The sequence below is a fragment of the Gorilla gorilla genome, chromosome 8 (genome assembly GCF_029281585.2).
Source record: "Gorilla gorilla gorilla isolate KB3781 chromosome 8, NHGRI_mGorGor1-v2.1_pri, whole genome shotgun sequence".
Classification (NCBI taxonomy): Eukaryota; Metazoa; Chordata; class Mammalia; order Primates; family Hominidae; genus Gorilla; species Gorilla gorilla.
The window spans coordinates 53,119,263-53,141,863 of NC_073232.2; the positions used below are offsets into that span (position 1 = coordinate 53,119,263).

Genomic DNA, 22,601 nt, shown 5'->3' on the forward strand with positions numbered 1-22,601 from the left:
AGAGACAGAAGGGAATTTACCTGGAGACAGTGATGGTTATCTGACCCAGCACAGACATTAATTAAAGGATGATGCTCTCACCCAGTCCAAGGGTCATGATGGAATGCTCTTTCTTCCAAACTGGGCAGGATGTCCAGCCTTGTGATTTCTCTGAAAAACTTCTAAAATACTATGTCTTTCCAGCTTCCTTCTACTTCACCCTTTGACCCAGGGTTTGCAACTTGACTTGTAGGGGCCAATTCCTGTACAATAATGTCCTGCTTAGGCTCTGCTCTAGATGTAAGTTAGATTTCCAGCAACCGTGGAAATAACTGGGGGGTGGAGGAAACAAAACCTCAGAGCAGACAAAATAGCAGTCACCAAGGCCATGCACAAAAGCCATGCAGTTTTCTCTATTGAACAGACTTCTAGGCCCAGTGTGTCAGTTTCCTTTTGCTGCTATAACAAATCACCATAAACTCAGTAGTTTAAAACAACACACATTTATTATCTCACTGTTTTGGAGAATAGAAGTTTAAAATGAGTCTCCAAGGCATCAGCAAGGCTACATTTCTTTCTGGAGGTGTTAGTGTGGAGAATCTAATGTTTTACCTTTTCCAGCTTCTAACAGCTATCCCCATTCCTGGGCTGCAGCCCCTCCCAGAGATGGATGGCTTCCATCTTCAAAGACAGCAATGGCTGCCCAAGTCTTTCTCATGTCAAATCGCTCTGACATTGACTCTCTTGTTTTTCTCTTTCACTTGTAAGGACCCTTGTGATTATATTGGGCCCGCCTAGAAATCTGGAATAATCTCCACATCTAGCGCAGTTGATTAACAACTTTAATTACATCTGTGACCTCAATTCCATCTGTGACCTTAATTTCCCCTTGAAATGTAACAAAACGCATTCAGAGATTCTGGGGATTGGGACATGAACATCTTTGGTGGGGGGTGGGGGGGCTGTTCTTCTGCCTTCCCCACCCAGGCTCAACTATACATATACCTCGTGCACAGTAGCACAAATTTGGCTAGTTGGTGTTTGAGCTGTTGAAAGTAGGAAGCCCTGTGAGTGGCAGACAATTGTCTGCAATGGGAAATGAGAGCTGGGAGCCTAACGTCAAAAACAGTGATCAAAACCAAAAACCAGCCACCCAGTTAATGAATCACAGAAGTCTGACATCACAGAGAATGGGGAAAAGTATCCCTATCCACTTCAGTGGCTCCTGGGAGCATTCTATTTAATGCTACAAAACTTTAAACACTATTCGAAATTGTGATCCTGAGTCATTAAGATAACGTTTTATTCAGTTTAAAAAGTAAGCACCACACCATATTTTTTAAAAAAGGATTTTAAAAATAAAACCATAAAACATCGAGGAAATTTAGTGAATATTCATCTGACTTCTGAAAGGGAAATAATTTTCTAAGCACAAAGGCAAAAGAAGAAATAAAGAAAAAAGCCATATTTGTGTATAAATAGAAGTTAAGATTTACATATTAAAAATCATGAACCCAATTAAAAGGTAAACAGCAAGCTGTGAAAATTATTTGTCACAAACATGATATCCAATAACCTTAACAAAGTTCACCCAAGTCAATGAGTAAAATATTAAGGCCATGAGAGAATGGTCATATGATATGTATTATAGAAGGAAAAATATCAGTGTCAAATTAGTATTTATAAATGTTTAAACTCACTGGTAATGAAAAGTGTGAACAGTTATAAGATAGCAGTTTTAACTTATCAAATTAACACAGATTTTTTTAAAATAACAGTATTTAATGTTGGTAAGGATGGTAAAATATTATTCTTAGAGAATGCTGGGGGTGTATAGATGGTACAAATCCTCTGAAAGGCAATTTGATAATATATATGATTTTACTTATAGGTATCTCCATTCAAACAAAATCAAAATAGAGGCAAAGATTTCTATAAATAGATATTAATCCTTATTCATAATAAAAACATAATAAAAGTGATTAAATGAAACGTAATGCATTTCCATTATAGACTATCATAGAGCCATTAAAACATACATTTTCAAAGACTGTTTAATGACACAGAAAATATTAAGTGAATTGTGACAGTTATTTTATATATTAATATTTTATGCAAAATAAGATGAGATAAATTACAATAAATGTTAACAAAGCTATGGGCTTTTGCCTTATTTAGTCTTCTGCAATTTTTTTAAGCTTTGAAAAATAAGCATGTATTTACTTTTATACTCAAAAATATTTAATTTTATTTTTAACAATTAAAAATAGAGATGTGTATAATACACTTTAGAAAGATTTTTAGGTTAAATGGTTTAATTGTTTTGGTGTTCGAAGCCTCAGTGATGCAGACTGTTCATCTACATGAAGTCTTACCTCTCGAGATGGTGGATAAGACATTGCAGTATTTTGGAAATACTGGCTTACCTTAATGAAAAATAAATCTCTAAAATTATATAATGTGGTTAATGTTTGCTTTGTGACAGTATTTTCCAAATTGTGTTTCAGGAAAAAGAAGTACTTTAAGTTGCCCTGTGAAAAAAAGCATTCAGAGTTCAAATAAACTTAGGAAATACTCAGTACTATGCAGTCATCTCTTGGTAGCCACGGAGGACTGGTTCCAGGACCCCTCTGTCCCCTGCAGATACCAAAACCTGAGAATGCTCAAGTCCCTTATATAAAATGGCATAGTATTTGCATTCAATCTATGCACATCCTCTCTCATATACTTTAAATCATCTCTAGATTGCTTATAATACCTAATACAATGCCTACACACCAATTTATTTGCAAGGATTCTATGCAGTACTTGGTTCACAGCAAATTCAAGTTTTGCTTTTGTGACTTTGTGAGGTTTTCTTTTCCAAGGTTAGTTGAATCCAAGATGCAGAATTCACAAATATGACTGTATTCCTTTCTTGGAGAGTCACAATTCACATTAGCATTTTCAAGTCTCTGAAAAGCCCTACAGTAACATGCTTAGTTTTGTTTAGACCAGAGTTTCCCTAAGTGCTACTCTTTAGAAATGTATTGAGTAGCACCTACTAATGTCTCCCTGCCAAATTATGTTTTGTGTATGTTACACACCTTGGAAAACCATGAGTTTAAGCAAAGCTCAGCTGACTTACTCACTTCTAGCTATGAGGCTAGAAGATGTGAGTCCAGTTTTGATTATTTTTTCAGAAACTGTCAGGAAAATGCTAGCTGAGATGATGGCAAGGTTGTGATTGGGCAGGCTTGAGGCTCTGTGTGGTAGTTCTATGCTTAGGAAGACTTCAGGCTCTTTTTCAAGTTGTCAGATTCCCCTCTCCCACACTCCATCACCAGTCCCAAGTCAGTGAGTGGCTGCCAGCCAGGGTCCTCTGAGCTGCTGAAGGCTTCCCTTTCCACCCACACTGTGCAAAATGGGGATGGGACTTTCCAGGCACACAGCCTGAAGGCAGACAGCTTCTCCAACTTCCTGCTCCAGATTGGAGAATGATGTGCAATCCCTTACTATCAGCTCTTACATCTGGAAGGGTTTAAGTAGGGTCTATTACTAGAAAGTAAGCTTTATGTTAGAAGGTATTGAATACACAGGAACTTTCCTGAGGATAGTGTGAATGAAGTTTTTGTTTGTTTGTTTCAATGAGCTGCCTGTAAGTGTCTTCTCTCTCTGGTTTTTTGTCCTCTCCTTCCAAGGTCCTTTTGGCCTTTTTGACCATTTTTTTTTCTTTTTTTGAGATGGAGGCTTGCTCTATCACCCAGGCTGGAGTCAGTGGCCTGATCTCGGCTCTCACTGCAACCTCCACCTCCCGGGTTCAAACGATTCTCCTGCCTCAGCCTCCCAAGTAGCTGGGACTACAGATGCACGCCACCACGCCCAGCTAATTTTTGTATTTTTTAGTAGAGATGGGGTTTCACCATATTGGCCAGGCTGATCTCAAACTCCTGACCTCAAGATCCACCTGCCTCGGCCTCCCAAAGTGCTAGGATTACAGGCGTGAGCCACTGTGCCAGACCCGACCTTTAACTTTAACTTACGGTTCAGGATCCCAGGCAATGGGCTCTTTTTGGAGCCCCATTATGATTTTCAGGTCCACCCAAGTGGAGCAATGTCTTTGGTCATATTGACATTCTCAGACAGCATTCATTGTCCCACTATGCTCCCAGAGCCTTTGACTCTTTTCACTGGCTTCATCAGACTCTCTCCTAGGAAAAGGTGGAAATGGAGAGAGAGAGACAGAGAGGGGAAGATGGTGGTGAGAAATCATCCACCATCCTACTTAGACTCACAGATGCCCATGACAGTGGGGGAGGCTGGGAGCTTCATGATCATCGCATCCAGTTGTTTGTGGATATCCAAGGTTTGGTGAACAGAGGGATATGTTGCAGGGGGTGATGGGGGGCTGTGAGTAGGTTGGGGGCGACGCCAGATCTGTACATATCACTTCCGCACTCTGTTTTATGTATTGGGACTTCCGGTAAGGTTTTGTTTAAGAAAAGATTCCTGCTGCTAGAAGAAATGGTTAAAGACAATAGATCCAGCCCAGCTCCATGCATGAAGTCATCATGCAGCTTCTTCTCAGATCCCTCCAGTGACAGGGAGCTCATTACCATTCCATATTTGGTTGTAATAATATATTGTATAGAGCAGAAATCTGCTTCCCTGGGGCTCCTACCCATTTGTCCCAGTTCTGCTTTCTGGAGACAGACAGAAATAGTTTAAACCAATTTCCAGCTTTCAGCTCCATCAGAGCAGAAACTTTGTCAGTCTGGTTCTTTGGTGACTCTCTGGAGCAATGGCTGGCACAGAGTGGAAGCTTAATAAGTGATACTCGAATAAATTAATGAATGAGGAGCTTCATGTATCTGTTGTGGGATTACCATATGACTTAAGTCTTCAAGACTGGCACACCTAAGAGCTCACATGGTGGCAACCTCCTCACCCCTCCTCAACCTGGATCCTCTCTGTCAAAGGAGTTCTGGATGGAGAGGCGTACGCTAAGGATCTTTGGGCAAGGGGCAAGGACCCTTGGGATTTAATTTATCTACCAAGTGCTTCTGAAAAAAAGCTGTACAAAAAATGCACTGCATAAAAGCAACTTGATAATCCTGATGAAGGCAACCAGACCCTTATCAGGGAATGAGCTATGACCCTGGCATGAGGGTCAGACATCATCGATGGTCACCAATGTAGTAAGACTTGAGAGGCACTGGAAAGTCTCACCGGCTCCCGTGGTAAGACCAGAAACTTCACCATCAGAGAGTCATTCCTTTGGGTAAAGTACTTCTCTCTTCTTTAAATGTAATTAGCGGACATAGTGAGTTGCCAATATCTTGGAGTGAATTCTCTGACCTAACTCTTTTCTTTAAGGAGAAGAGGCCTTAATGATGCTGGATTCTGGGGAAGAACCAGGCCTCAGAGAGAGAAGGGGCAAAAGCTGCTGAGCTAGAGGGTGGAAGGAAAGTACATTTCGTTTAACTGGATAAATATTCAGGCCCCTGCAAGCTGCTTCAGTGTGGAAAAGACAATTTGGGGTGGGGGAACGGTAGTCTGGCCCCACATAAACCCTTTAAAATTGCAGACTCCCCCATCCCCCGCCACTGAGAGTCTTCCACATGAATTTGATGTAATGGGAGTAGCACACTCACACATTTTGGAAGATAAGAGCTGAATGTGTTTAAATAACTATCAGGCTGGCGGGAAAGATATCCAGGCTTGCCTGGAGCCACCTTTTCACCACAGAAGGGAAAAACCTAACCCTGACAAGCACGTGGCTGATTATTAGCCGTGTGATGAAGTGTTACTTCCTGTGCAGGACATTCGCATTTCTTGAGAAACTCTTTCTCAATCATAGTGAGTGATATTTTTAGAAAATGAAGGCCTTTGTTTTCTTCCTCTATGTGTATGCTCCCCGCTTCCCTTCACTTCCCCCAAGTCCCATACCCTACCCCAGAGAAGAGATTTAATGAGGGAGTGCATGTGCCCACGTGGGGCGGGGGGAGGAGAGTGGGCAGACAATCAGAAAAATGCAATTTACCTGCCCTAGTAGAACTTGAATCACCATACAGACATCTCTTTCATAGTTTTTGCAGCCAAATGTTGCTTTCCTTTCTTGTTTTCTTTCCAGATAATGCAGCTAATATCTTTTCCTTGTGGGGGTGTATTTACTATTCTGAGATCACATTAACATTACTCATTTAACGATCTGCAATGTTTTGAAACTGATATGTCTCACCATATCCCAGAGTGGGGTTTTTTTCTCTGCCTGATGCTTTGATAGATAAGGACCGCCCATGACCATGACCTTTAAGATGCATAGTCCAGAGGGCATGGGGTTTGGGCGAAAGGCGGCAAAGGCTCCCTATCAGCAGGATCACTGTGAGCTCCTGCTCAACAAATGACAGTGCACACTTCACTGCAGATTGGATGCTTTCTGAACTGGTGGAGGCTCAGGAAGCTGCTCTGAGCTGCCCAGACTGAGCAACTGAAACTAAAAGTGAAGCCGTCAAATGCAGCTTCCTGAGCTTTCAGTTCTGGTTGATTTGATGGAGAGTGGGGTGCTATGTTCTCTAACTGTTTTATGGCAGGATCTGTGCACAGGGGTGAGAGTAAAGACTATTAAGAGATCATCCCCACCCTTAAGGAGTTTTCAGTCTAGCAGAGAGACAGACATGTAAATAAGTGTGGTAGATGCCTTCCGAAGATATATACACTGTGGCAGAGCGGAGAAAGTGGGCAGTTCTCTAAGGAGGGGAGAGGAGTTGGGGGGATGGGGAAAGTTATAGAAGACTAAAGAGAGAATGATTGGACTAGGCCTTCATGAAGAAGTAGGCGCTGTCTAGGTGGGAATGAAATGCAAGTGCATTTTTTTTTTTTTTTTTTTTTTTTTGCCTTTGCAAATACATTGAAAAGCATGATGCTTTGGGGGAACTTCTAGAACTTTGATGGCCAGAGTATAAGTTGGAGAGAAGGAAGGGGGAAGAGCAGAGATGAAATATAGGAGGCAGATCACAGAGCCCCCTGCAGGCCCTACAATGGGGTTTTTATTCTACCACATAGGCAATGGGAAGCTACTGGCTAGACTTTAAGTAAGGCAGAGGCTTATTAGACTTTCATTTTAAAAAGGTTGCTTGAGTATCCGTGGGGAGAATAAGCCTGGTTGAGACAGAAGGCAAGAAAAGTAGTTGGGAGGCTGTTAAAATAATTCAAGAAAGATGTGAAGTTTGCAAATAAGGGAGTGGAAGAGTGGAAGGATTAGAGAAGGAGAGAATTACCAAGATTTGGTGATTGGGTAGTAGAGGGAGAGGGTTGAGAGTTAAAGGAAAACGAGACATGTAAGATGCCACCCAGGATTCCGGTTTGAGTGACTATAGAAGACATGGAACAAAAGGGGTGTAAGATAACTAATTCTGTGTTGTGCATGTTGAATTTGAGATGCTTGTGGGACACCGAAGTGGAGAGGCCCAATATGCAGTTGCTTATGTGGGTTTGATGCACAAAAGATAGGTCAGGGATGAGGAGAAAAACATGAGAGCCATTGGTGAGTAGGTGGCTGTTGAAAGCATGGCACGGGAGGCCCTGTCCTGTGGGAGGGGCAGAAGGTCAAGGACAGTCCCTTAATTCGTCAACTCAAAGTTGTGGGCAAAGATGGAAGAGCCAGAAAGGGCAACTGCCAAAGAGAAGAGGAGAAATTTGTGTCAAGGAAGGCAGGAGAGAGGGTTTCAAGAGGATAAGACTGGTCCACAGTGTCACACGCTTCAGGGAGGCCAGTGAGACGAAGACAAAAAGCATGCACTGGATAGAGCACTTGGTGATCTTGATTCAGTGAAGCCACAGTGTGGCCCTGGGTGTGGAGGTGAAATTAGCATAGGTGGAAATGGGAGGTGAGTGAGTGGAGGCAATGCACGCAGAAGGCTTGCCCAGGAGAAGGAGGAAAGAGCTTCACCAAAATATTTAGAACTACTGATTTTGTCTGAAAGTTATTTCACAACCGAACAAGCCAGGGTAGTGTCATAGGACAAGAAAGGTGGATTTTGATTATTGAGAACTTCTCACTGTGTTTCAGGCCCTGGGCTGAGGGCTTCGGCATTACAGTCTTGAGTATTCTTTATTGTATTCTGTCCTTTCATTTTCCTCCAAGATTTTGCAGCCACTCTCCCCTCCCTGCTCAGATTCTACCTCTGCTGTAGCTGGGCTTACACCATAAGGGCATTTGAGGTCTAGGTGAAATCTTAGAAATATAAGACTCTCTCAAAGTTTTTCAATAAGCAGGGCTAATACTAATAATCAATGCTAAACAGCAATCAACAATGTCATGATACCCTAATAAACCTTTAAAGAAGAACTTAGACAAGAAAGCTGTCAAAATGGAAATGGGGGTAGAGTCTTGGCCATGTCAGGGGAAACAAGCACAGAGACCCAGGGTGGTGAGCGTGTGTCCTGGGAGGTGGTGGTGCCAGGTGTCCACCACGCTATGTGAGGCAGCCACAGTATTGTTTTGAACAGCGTATCCTAAACCCAGCCTCTTCTAATTGTATAATCACGAAGCTGTAATCACTGATTCCAAAGAGCTGGAAGCCTCAGACGATTGAAAAGTCAAAATGCAGATGTGACAGTAATACAGGAGACACACCTTCCTGTGTGCAGAGGTGGTGAGATGAGAGAATTAATGGTTGGAACAGTTGTCAGGGTTTCCAACTTCTCTAACTTGGAAGGAGTCATTAGGTGAATAAATAGCATACTCCCACTCACACCAGCAGAAGCCAGAATGACCTAGTGGGTAGATAGGGAGTAGCTGTAGTAATAGAACTTGTGTTTCCTCACTGAGTTTTTAATAGAGTTCAGGATCTATCTTTGCCCCTTGTCAGGGGCCACGTTCAGTCCCTCCCATCTCTCCTTCCAGCATCCTTCTTCCTTCGTAGAAAATGGCTTCTATATTTTAAGCCCAGAGTAAGTACCAGGCACAGCACTAAGCATACTGAATATATTCACTTACTTGCATTTTGCAGCCACCCTATGGGGTAGGTGACAACTATTATCCCCATTTTACAGCTGAAGAAACTGAGGTTTGAAGGATTAAGTAACTTGTTCAAGATACATTGCTAGGTGATGGCAAAGTCAGGATTCATATCTAGCTGTGTCTGAATTTTATACCTGTGCTTTTAATTGTTAAGTAACAAGCTATAGCCAAGATACAATCTTTGACTTTTGTTCTCAGTTGGCTGTTACTTCCTCTTAAAGTGTTACTTCCCCCCATTTTTTTTTTTTTTTTTTGGAAACGGAGAGGACTTTAAGAATCTTGAATATTGTTCTGATATATAATGTATTCTTAAAAACATATGACAATCAAATGTGTGGAGATCAAGCAATAAGACTCAGATCATATTCGGTTAAGGGGTAGGAGGATTCCCAGAGATTTAAAAAATAGTTATAGAAATGCTGACTACGGCTTGCCTTTTGGATACTATATTTGACAATACAGTTCCAGAATTTCACCATGCTCTTTAATTTGTTCTTTGTCTTCATAATTGAACACACAATCAACCATCCTCCATTGAGCATCGAATTGAGGCTGAAGACTTGCCACTTATAGTACACTTGATGATTTCTATTTTTGTCTTAATTTTATTAAATTGATGAGACCTCTCTGCTTATTTTCACTAATATCAGCACTTTCCTTTCCTGTTTCCCAGTCATTTTTGTTAAATGCAATTACATATTCAGACAATTACATGAATCTCCCATTACCAACATGGCACTGCTGTTAAACTGAACAGTTTTGTGCAGCTCTTTATGGGAAAGCACCCAGTGTTCTTCGGTCAGCTAATGAATGAACTCTTGAACTCAGTATGCGTAAAATAATTTAGGGGCAGGAGTATCTGTAGTATTGAAAGTGTGGGCTGTAAGAGAGTTAACACATGAAAATCAAGGACTCCAAATAGATCAGTTTAGCAAATATTTAAGGAACACCTACCATGTGCTCAGCCTTGTGGACATAAAGAATTATCTGCCACTCCTTGATCCTTTTGAATGGGCCAGTTCGTAGGGGGTGATATTTGGGGTTAAGAGGAATGGCACCAAATTTTTTTTGGTCAAACTTCCTAGGTGGCCACCACTTGGGTATTTTTCTCTTGACTCCAGGTACTGTGTTATTCCAGCCCGCTAAACCGTCTGAACCTACTTAGCCTGTCATCAGGGCAGATGAACTAGATAAGTGAAGACAATAGTAGGACAAGATGGGGCATGTAAAATAGAATTGGACCAACCCCCTAAATCTTCCCACTTTCTCTTTCCCACCAGCTGACTTTCTGCCACCATCACCCAAAGGCATAGGGTAAGGTTAGGTAGTGGAGAAGAAAGTCCTCTCAAGTGTTACCTTTAAGATGACAGCATTTGGCGGGGTGCAGTGGCTCACATCTATAATCCCAGCACTTTGGGAGGCCGAGGCAGGCGGATCACAAGGTCAGGAGATCGAGACCATCCTGGCTAACACGGTGAAACCCCGTCTCTACTAAAAATACAAAAAAAAAAAATTAGCCAGACGTGGTGGCGGATGCCTGTAGTCCCAGCTACTCGGAAAGCTAAGGCAGGAGAATGGCGTGAACCCAGGAGGTGGAGCTTGCAGTGAGCGGAGATCGCACCACTGCACTCCAGCCTGGGTGACAGAGCGAGACTCCGTCTCAAAAAAAAAAGATGACAGCATTTTTTTTCCTGATTTCCATCAGCTACTTCTACTCCATTGGTGTCTCTTTGGCACAGCCCAAGTTCAGTAGATGGGTTAGAATTGGACATACTTGACTGTTCTGGTAGCCGATGGTCAACTCAGGGAGCAGCCTCAGGCTGTGACCACCACCTTCACTTGGATCACCAGAGACTCAAGAGAAAAGCAGGAAGAGGTGACCCCACCCTCTTCACTGGTGAAAGATTGCACATACCTTTGGGACATCTAAAGGAGAATGTAGCCCTTTCAGAGCTAACGTTACAGATCACGGCAATTTACTGGACTCGATGTACTCCTCATTCCACTAGGTTCCCTTAGGAATCATCATTTCAATTAGACCCCTATATCCTTTCCTCATTTGTCTGCAAAGACTATGAAACATGATGTCACTTTATTTCTTTTAAAGAAAGCGTTGACGACACAGGTGCTGACCCTAATGATGACATGGAATATCTTGACATCTTTCAGCCCCCCTGGTCATTTCAGTTTGGCCAGGAAATACAGCAGTGACTGGACACACGGGAGCTTATGATGGGATTGTGAGTTCAGACACCCCCAGTGTTGGTCTTGTGCAAAGAGGAAACCAGGAGGAGGAACTGTTCATCAGCACCCATGCACACCCACGCGTCTATAATTACCAACAACAGTTGCAGCGCAACCCAAAAACATAAACACACTGAGCTGGCTGAAGCCCAGGGCTCTATTTATAGTCTCCATGGACCTACTAATAGCCTTAACACCCTCACTGAAACAGACCCCAAGTCGGGAGCAGGGCAGGGCCGGGGCTGTTGCAGTTGTGGGGTGAAGCCACTGCTCTATACCTTCAGTTCAATGTGGCCCATGTGTGAATGGGCCACCGAAAATATCCAACCGCTCTGAGAGGTGCACATCTCAAAATAAACATTTTCCTGAGCAAGCCAGACAAAAGCACAGAGCCAATGGATTTCCAGTTCAGACTCGGAAATTATAGGTTTTAATTGGGAGGTGTGACAGTGGCACGTCATCGTTGCTTGTACGTTTTGCCTGAACTATGTTTGTTCAAGCAAGACAGGAAGTGGCCAAGAGTATGACACAGTGGAAAGAGCAGGGGCTGGGGAGTCAGACAGCTCTACATTTAGCTGGGTGGCCTTGAACAAGTTTCCTGACCCCTTTGAACCTCAATTTTCTCTTCTGTAAAATGGGAATACTAAGAATATCTATCTCTTAGGAGGCTGTTAGGGTCATATATGACATGCAGATCCTCAAAATAGAAGTTTTGATAGTATCCGTTTTAATAATGCATTATTATAAATCAGGATTTCTGAAGGATTTGACCCATATAACTCACACTGAGTACTTCTATCATGTCTTTGAGATTGTCCATATTATTTTAAAAAAAGGTAAAGAGTTGAAAGATATTTTTAGAGATTTTTCTCCTACATAGTTGATGTTAAAGTTATTTCAGAAAGTTGAGAACAAATAGGTTTGCTCCATATTTCTTTAACTTCAATATTCAAAGGTTCTATCTATCTATCCATCTATCTATGTAGCATAGGTGTAAATTTCATTTCTTTAATATTTTAATAAGGAGTAGTCCATGTGATGGGAGTGGTAAATGACATTATGTGTATTTTAATGTTCAGGAAAATAAGGATAGAAATTCTATAGCTTGGTAAAAAAATGTTTAAATCTTAAAGAGAATCAGAGAGGCACTGCGAACAATTTCTCCCTGCCCCCAATACCATTGTATTTACATGGGCTCCCAGATCCTGCTGGAACCCTTCAAGAACTAGGGACCCAGCAGTCAGTCCATTCCATTTTGGGAGCCACTCAAGTAATTAAGAAGACCTTCCTCCTGTTGAGCCCAACTTGTTCTCTCTCTTGCTTTCATTTATTGGTCCTGTTTATCCCTTGAGAAAAAAAGAGAGTCAACTTCTTCTTCTACACAAGGGCTCTCCAAACTTTAGAAGAATGATACCATGGCTTTCCAAGTCTTCTCTTCTCCAGGCAAACATTCTTGGTTCTCTCTACAACCACAGGAAAACTCCTGATCTCTCACTCAAATTCTTTTTTGTTTTTTTTTTTTTTTTAAGCATTACTAGCGGTTCCTCAATATTCCTTCTCCTCCTCGCTGCCTTTGATTATCCGTATACGGACTGAGTCTAAGCATGTAAATTACATACAACTTCATTTTTCACTTTGTCTCTCAATTACTTGGGAGCCACTTTCCTTCTCTTGCTTTGTTGATACATATTTAGGAAATACACATCTCATTTTGCTTTCATATTAATCCAAGTGAAGTTTGAAGGTAAATTTACCACAAACAAAAAAATTACAAAGGACATTCCAAAGTCAAAAAAATTAATATTTAATTGCACAGCTTTAGGGTTTTTTGTTTGTTTTTTGGTTTTTTATTTTTTTATTTTATTTTTTCTTGTTTTGGTAGATTTTTTTTTAATACTTTAAGTTTTAGGGTACCTGTGAACAATGTGCAGGTTAGTTACATATGTATACATGTGCCATGCTGGTGTGCTGCACCCATTAACTTGTCATTTAGCATTAGGTATATCTCCTAATGCTATCCCTCCCCCCTCCCCCGACCCCAAAACAGTCCCCAGAGTGTGATGTTCCCCTTCCTGTGTCCATGTGTTCTCATTGTTCAATTCCCACCTATGAGTGAGAACATGCGGTGTTTGGTTTTTTGTCCTTGCGATAGTTTACTGAGAATGGTGATTTCCAATTTCATCCATGTCCCTACAAAGGACATAAACTCATCATTTTTTATGGCTGCATAATATTCCATGGTGTATATGTGCCACATTTTCTCAGGATACAAAATCAATGTACAAAAATCACAAGCATTCTTATACACCAATAACAGACAAACAGAGAGCCAAATCATGAGTGAACTCCCATTCACAATTGCTCAAAGAGAATAAAATACCTAGGAATCCAACTTACAAGGGATGTGAAGGACCTCTTCAAGGAGAACTACAAACCACTGCTCAATGAAATAAAAGAGGATACAAAGAAATGGAAGAACATTCCATACTCATGGGTAGGAAGAATCAATATCGTGAAAATGGCCATACTGCCCAAGGTAATTTATAGATTCAATGCCATCCCCATCAAGCTACCAATGACTTTCTTCACAGAATTGGAAAAAACTACTTTAAAGTTCATACGGAACCAGAAAAGAGCCCGCATCGCCAAGTCAATCCTAAGCCAAAAGAACAAAGCTGGAGGCATCACACTACCTGACTTCAAACTATACTACAAGGCTACAGTAACCAAAACAGCATGGTACTGGTACCAAAACAGAGATATAGATCAATGGAACAGAACAGAGCCCTCAGAAATAACGCCGCAAATCTACAACTATCTGATCTTTGACAAACCTGACAAAAACAAGCAATGGGGAAAGGATTCCCTATTTAATAAATGGTGCTGGGAAAACTGGCTAGCCATATGTAGAAAGCTGAAACTGGATCCCTTCCTTACACCTTATACAAAAATTAATTCAAGATAGATTAAAGACTTAAATGTTAGACCTAAAACCATAAAAACCCTAGAAGAAAACCTAGGCATTACCATTCAGGACATAGGCATGGGCAAGGACTTCATGTCTAAAACACCAAAAGCAATGGCAACAAAAGCCAAAATTGACAAATGGGATCTAATTAAACTAAAGAGCTTCTGCACAGCAAAAGAAACTACCATCAGAGTGAACAGGCAACCTACAAAATGGGAGAAAATTTTCGCAACCTACTCATCTGACAAAGGGCTAATATCCAGAATCTGCAATGAACTCAAACAAATTTACAGGAAAAAAACAAACAACCCCATCAAAAAGTGGGCGAAAGACATGAGCAGACACTTCTCAAAAGAAGACATTTATGGAGCCAAAAAACACATGAAAAAATGCTCACCATCACTGGCCATCAGAGAAATGCAAATCAAAACAACAATGAGATACCATCTCACACCAGTTAGAATGTTTTTTGTTTTTTTAACAGAGTCTCTCTCTGTTGCCCAGGAGTAGTGCAGTGGCGCGATCTCGGCTCACTGCAACCTCTGCCTCCCGGGTTCAAGTGGTTCTCCTGTCTCAGCCTCCTGAGTAGCTGGGATTGCAGGTGTGCGCCACCATGCCTGGCTAATTTTTGTAATTTTAGTAGAGAAGGGTTTTCACCATATTGGTCAGGCTGGTCTTGAACTCCTGACTGCAGGTGATCCACCCACCTCGGCCTCCCAAAGTGCTGGTATTACAGGCATGAGCCACTGCACCCGGCCAGCTTTAGGTTTGCTATGTAAGTATAGATGATTTCCGTGTGCCCTTGAAAGCATTGTACATATGTGTATGTGGACATATGTAAAACCTCTAGCCACGAAGCCCTATAGTACAGTCATGCACCAGGACCAGACTGGTATTTACTTAATCCACGGTTCTTTTAAGCTGATCCCGTACATAGTAATAATAATAATAGCAGCAGCAGCAGAAGCAATAGTGCTTATAACTTACCAAGAGCTTGCTACCTCTTAGGCACCATGTTAAATGGTTTAACTTTTTAATATAAAAAATTATGTAATAGATACTATTATACCCCCTTAATGATAAGGACAATCAAGCCTCAGAGAGTTGAAGTAACCTTGTCCAGCATCCCTGGATGAATAATTAGTCACTGACAGGATCTGAGCTGTGGTTGTCTAATCCCAAAGTCCAAGCCGCTGCTGTTTAGTTATTTGAAGTAAGGACAGCACAGACAGGAAGAGCAGGAGGAATACTACAAGGATTCACTCGAGTATGAATTCAAAAGAGTGTGTCATTACTGCACCCCACTGGAACCAAGACAGAGGCCCCAGGAGCAGAGGCCGGGAGGCCCTCAGAGGGTCCCTAATGCATATGTGAGAGACACAGCCTAGAGGACCAATCCAGAGAAAGCTCAGTGAGGAAAGGATCAAATGAAATGATTCATCCATTTGCCCAGCGCATAGAGTTACATGCACACGATTGGGCCCCACTGTCAGTGTCAGCGTTTACACTGTAGAGCCACCCATGTACAGGCCATAGAGAGATTCATTGCAATTTTCTCTCATCTGGACTTCAAAGCCTTGTTCACCAGTGTACACTGGAAAACTTAACTACCTGGTTTGCTACAATAACTGTGCCTTTACAAATTAGACTCAAAACAACGTTTTGTGAATTAAATCCCATTTAAAACAAACTAGGATAGCTGGGCCTTTAATAATATTAAGTGTAATGATGCACAATAATAATAAACCATGGTTAATTATTTTGTAAAGTGAAGAATTACTGAGAAATAATTCCCAAATTTCTTTTTAAAACCTAAGTATTATCCTAAGGTGTCAGATCACCTCTTGTTCACCTCCCATAGATTTCAGTATCTGCCTCACACATAGTAAATTTAATATACATGCAAAGGAGGTGGGAACCCTATGATAATAATTCATATTTTGATGTCTTTTTTCAATCTCTCTCACATATGTTCTCATATCAGATGTGAATTAAGTAGTTCAAACTCATACAGTTAGAGTGTTTTGCAGTTTAAAAATTGCTCCCTATCACCACTCCCTTTTAACAGAGAAGGAAGAATCAGGCTCAGAGAGAGGTAATTTAGCGAAGGTCACCCATCTGGAAAATGATCAAGTCAGGATTTTAATTCATGTCTTTTTAAAACCAGCATATCATGAAGACAGGATTTTAGTCCATGTCTTTTAAATCTGGCATATCATGGGACTTTTAAAGCTCAAACACTGGATGATTTTTGAGCTATTTTGAGGGGAATGGTAATTGACATTTAAAGATATCATGTCTCTTAGCAACCACAGGAGTTTCATGGAGTTCATTTGATCTTCAACGAGATTCACACCCTGAACCAGGCTAACCTATATGAAACTGTTGCCCTGCCTAGGTTCCCAGGGGCCATGTGGGACACAGCATATTTTGCTGTTTCTGGGTGGGGGGAGGGGGAGAGAGAGAGAAAGAGAGAGGGGGGGATGGGGTGACTGTGACTAAGGGGCATGTCATCAACCAGAAATGGATTTAAAAAAATTCTTGCCCTTTCCCTGATACTGAGTTGGCCAGGGTACAGTCGACTTGCTAAAAGGGCAAGAACAAACTCCAGTTTACAACTCCAAAGGGAGGGATAGCACAAATTTCATACTTTTCCTCTTCAGTATTCTCATACCCTGGTGCTGTGCTGTTTTAAAGAATCTGTTCTTTTCTCTGCAACTATAAAAAAGCACCACTTGCTCTTTTGGTAACAAATTTGGACATGGAAGCATGGTTTTTTTCCCCCTCCCTCCCAATGTATCTATTTCATATTTGTTTGTATATTTATTCATTTATCTTTGTATAAACACAGCATAAAAAGGCAATTTTTATGCGAAAAGAAACTACAATTGCAATCTCACCATCCTAACTCATCAACCATTTTCATTTTGGGAGTTTTAGCAGGTGTGAGTGTGCACACATGATGCTCATCCAGATGCAACGTGGTGGTCTGCTTCTGTGCTTCACTCAGTATTAGGATGCAAACAATCCTCATGCTTTGAGCACACTTGCTAATACCTGTTCGCTGATCCTTAAAATGTAAATCTGATGTAGGACAGTTTTAACATATGTTAATATAGGAGTTAAAATCACAAAGATAAGAACTTCAGAGAAAATAAAAGTCGAACTGGGTGAGATTGTTCACTTCCCTAGGACAGCTGTCCCATCTTGCTGCACATGAACAGGTTACAGAACTGGCTCAGGGTTATTCACTCACAGAGGGTTCTACATACAATAATAGCACACTCATCAATCAATGCACAAGCCCTACTTTGTATCAGGAATAGTGGTAGGCACTGGCAATACTAACATAGGGAAGATACATTTTTCTATTCTTAGGAAATTCAGAATATGAAGGCAAAAACAGACGTTGAAACTGATAAACTTTAATGCAATAGACACTGCAGACATATAGAGGGGGGTATAGGTCTTTAAAGAAGGGATCAGTGACCCCAGAGAATCCAGGAAGTCTCCCTAGAGAAGGAGGCATTTGGTGGCGTTCCTTTGAACACAAGCACATTTGCTCTTCTAGGGCTATTTCCCTAAATAACGCTTCTCTGCATTTTCTCTCTGTTCTGTTATCTCTCAGTTTGTCTCCTCTCCACTCTCCATGGCTCCCCATTCTCTCTTGGGGAAAGATAGCTTTACTTTGCAGACTGGTAGAAAATAGTAGTCTAAACATTATTATGGCATGCCTGAAATGCTGTCTTTCCCTGGCTTCCACTGGCTCTGGAGGCCCATTAAAGTTTTATTTTATTTTTTTAAAAAGCCTTCTCCCTCCAATTCCTGTCTGCTGTGAGCTGTGTGTAAAGCAAACAAAGTCACAGATAATGTCAACACAATGCGCAAGGAAGCCAACGGTAATAGTGTACACTGTAAATTGAATGTAAAATGACCACAGATTAGTATATAATTGGTTGTGTTTCTAAAGCTGTGATTGTTCTTTTTCTTTGAGGCCCTGTACTTCCAGAGATCAGGGGAGAAGAACTTTTAATATTTAATAAGCTTTCCTCTGACCTGGGGCTCTGGAGGAAGGTGACCATAGATCCAGATGTACAATCTCCAGCAGGGACACAGCCATCCTGAAAGCCCCCAGGTATTCCCTCATTCTCCCTCAGAGCAGTGGGAAGAGCACTGGAAAGGCAGCGAAACCGAGGGTGCCGAGTTCAGGAATGTTTGTACTGGTCCCTTGCTTTCATCCCTGTCACTATCGGACTCATTTCCAGTGCCCAGGCATCCATTCACACCATGTAAACTGCTGTTTCAAGTTCTCTCATTCAGGTACCCCCATTTTTACCGTCAATGGCTTTTTCCCCGTAAAGAAGCTAAGTTTGGCTTGACATCTCTACAGGGCTCCTCTTCATAGGCAACCAGGAGCTGAGAAGACCTCATTCATGCTGAGATAGTCCTGTCTTCAAGAGAAAGTGAGTCTAATATGCGGCTTTGCAAATACGGCTACCTGCACTCTGCATCTTCCCACCCCACGCTTGCTTAAACGTCCTTCAGCATGCTCCTGAGTTGTTGGAACCTTGAGTATTAAATTCTCAAATGGAATGGGACTGCTGCTGTCTTGCTATCTTGCCTGGCTCCCCCAGCCTCCAAATAACTTCCAGGTGCCAGCCCACTGCCTTGGGGCCTGCTCTGAGATAGTTCTCCATCAGAGCTTTGGGTAGAAAAAGACAGAAGAGATGTGGCTCCTCTTGTGCCCTGAGAGTTGCTCTCAGCTCATGCTGGGACCCTTTTCTGTGGCTGGCTGCTTCCATGCGCCACATGGGCAAATGGGGGCAATATGCCTCCATGGTTTTGCAGTGTTATAAATTATTTTTTATTTATTTTATTTTGTTTTTATGTTTCTTTTTAGAGAGCCTTGTCTTATTGTGTTGACCAGCCTGGAGTGCAGTGGTGTGATCATGGCTCACTGCAGCCTTGAACTCCTGGGTTCAAGTGATTTTCCTGCCTTAACCTCTCTAGTAGTTGGGACTACAGGCGTGTGTCACCAACCTGGCTAATATTTGTATTTATTTTGTAGAGACAAAGTTTTGCTATGTTGACCAGGCTGGTCTCAAACTCCTGACCTCAAGTGATTTTCCTGCTTGGCCACCCAAAGTGCTGGGATTATAGGCGTGAGCCACTATGCCTGGCCAGTTATGAATTCTTTATGTGCATTTTGAGGACTCATTTGAATCCAGGCTCATGTACCACCTAAGACAGATTGCTAAAATACCTTCCATTCCATAAGTAAATTTTGCATACTTTTTGAATTATTTGAAAATATATATGTGTGTGTGTGTATATATATATAACATTGACTATATATATAGTCATTATAACATTATATATATATATATAACATTGACTAATGAATCCTATTGTTACCCAGATGTAACTGGGTGTATAGATAAAATGGAAGCTCAGCAAATGTTAAATGGAAAGGAGAGAGGGGGGAAGGGAGAAATAATACTATAAGATAGGCACAAATATTGTGATATGAAAGACAAGGTCACTGACGACTGGAAAATTTAGTTAACTCTCAAAGTAGCATAGACTGTAAAAGCAGACCACTTTCTAGTTATATAGTATTGGTCAAGTTGCTTAACTGCTCTCAGCCTGTTTCCTCATTGGTAAATCCATGTGGCTTTATGAATTAAATAAGAAAATGCATCCAGGAAAACTTTGCATAGTACATATCATATAGTTGGAGCTTAATCAATATTGTCGATCAGTATTATGACAGGAGCTTGCACAGTGAGCATACAGTGGAACCAGTGGTTGGAACAACATCTAACTCTAAAATCTGCCCCTGTTCCACTGCTGTGGGGCTTCTATGAGGCCACATTTGCTGCCATCTCTGTTCTTTCTCTCAGCGTCCAGTTCTAGGAAGCTGATCCATCACTGCCTGCTGAATCACTCCTGATAGGGATCCAGCTATGAACAACACGTGTTTCCAGCTCTCTAGTTGCTTAGGTCTTGTCTCCCCATAAGCTCAGGAGGCAGCTGAGGAAGCCCATGGGCCTTGCCACCAGGATTGTACAAGAGGGGCCCAGCAAGGACCACAGGGACTCTTCCATGCCAGATTATAGCCCTGTGGAACCTCTGCCTGGAAAATGAGATCAGGTGGGGAGATAAGGGGCTGTGTACAAAATAGTGATTGGAGAAGAAAAATAGGAAACCAACAAAACAGCTCTTTACTTAAGCCGCATGACCATGCACATCACTCGAGTATTCACCGGCAGTAGCCGTGGAAGACGTCCAGGGATTTCCGAGAATCCAGAGAAAGCTGGCTAAAATGATCCAGGGCACAGGTGGGGCTTGCAGAAAAACTAGACAATGAGAATCTTTCAACCCCGAAAGATGGTAGTTTATATGGCCAAAAATCTAAAAACAAATAAATAAATAGCAAAAATAACTAGGTAATACAACCACAAGTATTCTTCATCACCAAATGCCAGACTATTTAGAGAAAACCATTTGAACCTATAGCACATAGCTAAGGAAAAGATAAGGAAATGCCAAATTATGAAATGGGTAAGAAAGAAACAAGGAATCTATTGCTTTTAAAATAGCATTATTAAAAACTATTCTTTATTACCTATACCCTGCCTAATCCCCCCCCAAAAAAGGATTTGAGGCTACAGTTCAAAATGAAAACGACTTTGGGATAAACAAAAGGAGGCCCTTGCCTACAGGAGCATCCTGAAGTGGGAAGGTCATTTTTCTCCTCAAAGGTTGACTTCCATGTCTCTGCGTAGGCAGGTCCCCACACCCCTGATACCATGGTGCTGAAATATAGCCTGGTAGGTACTTCCTCCAGTCTCATTTACAGACCAAAAAATTGAGGCCTAGGGAGGGGGGAGCATCTAAACAGCACAGAGTTAGCTAGTGGATAGTCAGTGTCTGACTGGGAAAATGGAAACCATGCTGAGTGTTTAAAACAGAGGGGATTTAATGCAGGGAACTGGATGCACAGCTCATGGGGATGCAGAAAAGCCAACAGGGGCCAGGGAAGCAACCCAACCTTAACAACAGCAGAAAGCCACAGGACTCCTGGCTGGAAGGGAAAAGGAGAAGCAGGATGGTGGGAGTTTAGGGGCCGCTGTCTGGATTCTGGAAGCCCACTGGTATCTCCTGTGGGAGCTGGTCCCACAGAAGTTATGGACTGATGCCTGGCCTGCTGCCTGAGGCAGGGAGGAAGGAGGAGAAATACCCTGGCTGTTCCTTTACTTCCATCCTCCCATCACCTCCCAGTTCCTCCCATTGGTCAAATCTAGCAGGAAGCCTGGAGACACAGTTGGAGTGGATGATGCAGGACAGAGCAGGGGAAGAGCCCGCTCTTCACCAGATAGTCATTCCTTGGGCACCCCCATAGGCAATGCTAGCTGTCCAGGGTTCTTCCTGGTTCAACATCCTACCTTTTGGGGCAATCATCAGAACTACTTTCTGACGTGCAAACTATAGGGGCTGTGTCATATTTCATCAATGAATGCATTCCTGGTAAGTTTCCCAATGAGGAAAATAGTTCACACACAATGTAACTCTGAATGGCAAGTGTTACCTTAATGCATTTGTTTGTATTTCCAGATACTGGGGTATTTTTTTCTTCACAAGGGGGTCTTCTGGGAAATATAGGCATCTTAAATTTTCCTATTTAAAGTGGAAGCATTGCCAAGAAGTGGTTTGTGGAGGTAATGATTTTAGCTCCCTAAAATAGCCATCAGTTCCCCTAAGCTATAACAAATAGACAATCTAAGTAACCCCATGAACTGGCTGTACATATGCAGTCTCCCGTCTCTACCTTGAAAATTAATTACAGCCCCAAGACCTCTAGAGGAACTCTAGAGCTGCCCCTTACCAAGAGGCAGGAGTAAGGTTCAGAATACTTAGCAACCGCCTTAGCACAGGCACTGACCAATCAGAAAGCTGGAGTGGTATCAAAGCATTGTCCTGGAGACCCCCTGTGCGTCACAGGTTAACCCTTTACGTGTGGCATTTTTGGGGTAGTAATGTGGCGTGGTCAGAGCATGGCAATTTACCAACCTACTTAGAAGCATTTTGTTAGCTTGATAACCATTATGGCTATACTGGTGCATACTGGCTGAATATCAACATTACCATGAGGTTCCTGGAACAGGGTGCTGACGGACAGAATGAGGAACCTTTTCATGTGTCCCAGAAAAAGGGTCTTAACTGCTAGTACTGGGTTGCCTGTATACCTCTATTTTATCCCCGAGATTATTGACCTCTGTTTTTGCTCCAGGGCAGTGACATCTCTAAAGTACTCAGGAACTCTTGAGTAATAATAATATATTACATAATACTAATATGCATTGAACACATATCACGCATCAGGTATGAATATGTTATTTGATT

General features: G+C 41.9%; 1 protein-coding gene across 1 annotated transcript in view; it reads right to left on the bottom strand.

Moving 5' to 3' along the window:
* The window catches only part of ZNF365 (zinc finger protein 365), a 289,598-nt gene that overhangs the window by 26,374 nt on the left and 240,623 nt on the right, over positions 1 to 22,601 (bottom strand). Inside the window, exon 5 of the mRNA XM_063710064.1 lies at positions 20,462 to 20,609. Coding sequence (XP_063566134.1) covers positions 20,462 to 20,609 — 148 coding nt within the window. The remainder of the gene's footprint in view (positions 1 to 20,461; positions 20,610 to 22,601) is intronic.